This window comes from Marmota marmota, unplaced genomic scaffold (genome assembly GCF_001458135.2).
Source record: "Marmota marmota marmota unplaced genomic scaffold, marMar, whole genome shotgun sequence".
Lineage (NCBI taxonomy): Eukaryota > Metazoa > Chordata > Mammalia > Rodentia > Sciuridae > Marmota > Marmota marmota.
Genome location: NW_025999999.1, coordinates 5,108,754 through 5,111,414, shown reverse-complemented (window position 1 = coordinate 5,111,414; position 2,661 = coordinate 5,108,754). Strand labels below are relative to the sequence as shown.

Sequence of the window (2,661 nt, the reverse complement as noted above, 5' to 3'; positions counted from 1 at the left end):
CTTCATGAATCTAGAAATACTATTTTCCCCACTCTCCACCATTCCCAGCATCCAGAACAGTACAAAGAAATATGTGCCCAGTATATATCATTCAGTGAATTGATGAATGAATGACTTTCGCAGCCAGAGGCAATGAAGAGCCTCCCTAACGCTTAGACTAAGCAACCCTTGGGAAGACGAACTCCAGGAGAGGGAGCTTTGGAAGAGGGGGGTTTGGGATATCTTGGGGTAGGATAGTGGGAGGCTCTGTCCCAGCTCCAGCGCGGAGTGAGGGAGGAGGAAAATGGCCTCAAGGAGCTGTGGGACAGGCAGTCTGGTGCACTAACTCACGCCCAACTCCGAGGTCTTTCTGCCGCTGGAGAGAAGAGGGAAGGGAGGGTCTTCGCCCCCCAAACACCGCTTCTACAGTCTCCCGCTAGGCTCTTTTGGACTTGTCCAAGTCGCATCCTGGGCGGTCAGAGGGTTTCGCAGGGCTCCCTAGCCTGCCTCCCGGCCTCCCTCCCTCCCCTCCTCCTTTTTCTTCCAGCTCCTCGCGTCTCTCCAGCTCCCCAGCCGGGCGGCCCCGAAGCAGCTAGCAGCCCCCACCCCCTCCTGTAAGGGCGAAATTGCTAAACTTGTAGCAATAATGACCCTGCATTCAAGCCGCCGACTCCCGCTGAAAGTCTCCGCGCCCAGGCCTGCGCAGCCTAATCAGCGCGCCCCTCCCTGCTGCCCGCCCAGCCCCCGTCCCCTTGCCGCCCCTTCCCCCAGCGCACAAAAAAATGGGGAACAAAACCCCCACGCATTTCTCTGTCCCTCTGTTGAGCAGACTGCTGCACAAAGCCCCCGCTCTGAGAAGCAATGGGGAGCTCGGGGGGGACGTCAATCCGACGCGCTGGGGTTTTTGTTCGCGCAGGGGACCTCGCCTTCCTACCACACCTTTTGTTCGGGACGCCAATAAAAAGCCATTCTTTCCGCACCTTCCCGGCCCGGAGCCGCCTTTCAGTGAGGCCCGGCCCCACAATGGCGCGGCGCTCTGAGGCCTCCCCCATTCACCCGCCTTGGCACGCTCACAATCGGCCGTGTGGCAGCACAGGCCTCGCACAGGCATTCTCCGCAAGTGACAAGGAGCCGCATAAAGCCGCGGCCGCCGGGGGAGAAGGGAGGGCGGCCGAGGGGGAGAGATCGGCCTCGGCGGGGCGCAGTGCAGCGCCCCCGGGCGCGCTGGAAGCCCTGGCGGCGGCCAAGGAAGGAGCCGCCTTCGCGCCGCCTGCGGCTGGGCCTGGAGTCGAGGTTTCCTCGTTCCTGGCCACCCTCGAGGTGGGGCAGTCTAAACCTTGACCGAGGAGAGGAAGGTCCAGACAGTTATTTCAAGCATGTGGGTAAAAGTGGGGGCAAATCAAAGCAGGGACCTCAAAAGGCTCTGAGTCTGTGGCGGGTCCTAGCCACAACAGTAAAGATAAATTAATGAACAAAGCCCTGAAGAGAAACTTGCAACCTGGGGCCTGGCTCGGGAGAGACCAGGCCTCCCATTGCCCAGGGTACTGCTTTTCTTTACCACCTTTTCCTTCCCTTCCCTCCCGGTTTAAGAGATCCCTCCCCACATTTTTTGGTTAAAGAGTCTGTAGCCGGCCAATAGTTTGTAAGTATTGCACCTTGTTTATTGACTCCTGTAGTGTATGGCAGCGGGTGTGTACACGGCGTGTGGATATAGTTATATATAGAAATAATATGTGCTGAATACAGAATACGAAACAGAAAGGAAACCTGGTAACATCTCCAATGGGCCACCAGGTCCTGGATTAGCTCAGCGCCCCCTCCCCCAACTTTTGATCTCACTTGGCTGGTTTTCTTCGCGGAGTCCTGAGTCCCCTGACAATCTCTGGAGATCTGGGCCAAAGTCTCCGCTGTGGAGGGGAGGCAGTTGGAAAACGAAAATCCACTGTAGTGTGGAGCTCTGAGCCCCACAAAGGGGGCAGAGGGTCGGTAAAGCCCTGATATTTCTCAAGCCACGATCCCCATTTTTCTCTTTCATGCCTTTCTGTTTTCTTTTTCTTTTAGGTCCGGGTTCCCCGCCAACGCTTTGCGGAGGCCACAGGAAGATGGAGGGAGAGAAACCCTTCTTGTTTTGGGGAGAACAAACGGAAGCCAGAGTCCCAGCCTCCTGCATTCCCCTCGGGGCCAGGGTAGGGGTTAGAGTCCTCCCTGGCGCCCAGGCAGGGAGTTTTTTGCCAAAAACGGTTTTGGCAACCGGACTCGGGCATCCTCCTTGCCCCTGAGTCGCCATCCCCAGGCCTCGAGTGGGCTGCGATTCTGAGCCCTGGAGAGCGAGACATATGTATACATATATATTTTAACGAGGGGACCTGGCCCTTGGGTCTGGCCTTTCTCGTGCTTCGTTCCCGCGGCTCCAGGCTGCGGTAGGCGCCCGCCGCGTGATCCGACTGGTCCTTACCAGGCCCGTATGCCCTGTAAGGTACCCTGTGCACACGCGGTCCCGGCTGTAGCACCCTGGTGCAATGGCTGTGAGCCGCCACCGCCGCCGAAGCCTCCCAGGTTGCTCACGTTCATGAAGGGGCCGCCTCCGGTCGCGCTACAGGCGGGTTGCATGGTGGTGGCCGCAGCAGAAGCCCCCCCACCGCCACTGCCGCCTGCGGGGTAGGCACAGCCGTAGCTACCGCT

General features: G+C 58.7%; 1 protein-coding gene across 1 annotated transcript in view; it reads right to left on the bottom strand.

The window, feature by feature from the left end:
- Positions 1–1,615: 1,615 nt before the first annotated feature.
- The window catches only part of Nkx2-3 (NK2 homeobox 3), a 4,831-nt gene continuing 3,785 nt past the window's right edge, over positions 1,616–2,661 (bottom strand). The window contains 1 exon segment of the mRNA XM_015494882.2: positions 1,616–2,661. This exon segment is cut by the window's right edge and continues 26 nt beyond it. Within this exon segment, the coding sequence (XP_015350368.1) occupies positions 2,431–2,661 (231 nt within the window). The 3' untranslated portion in view covers positions 1,616–2,430.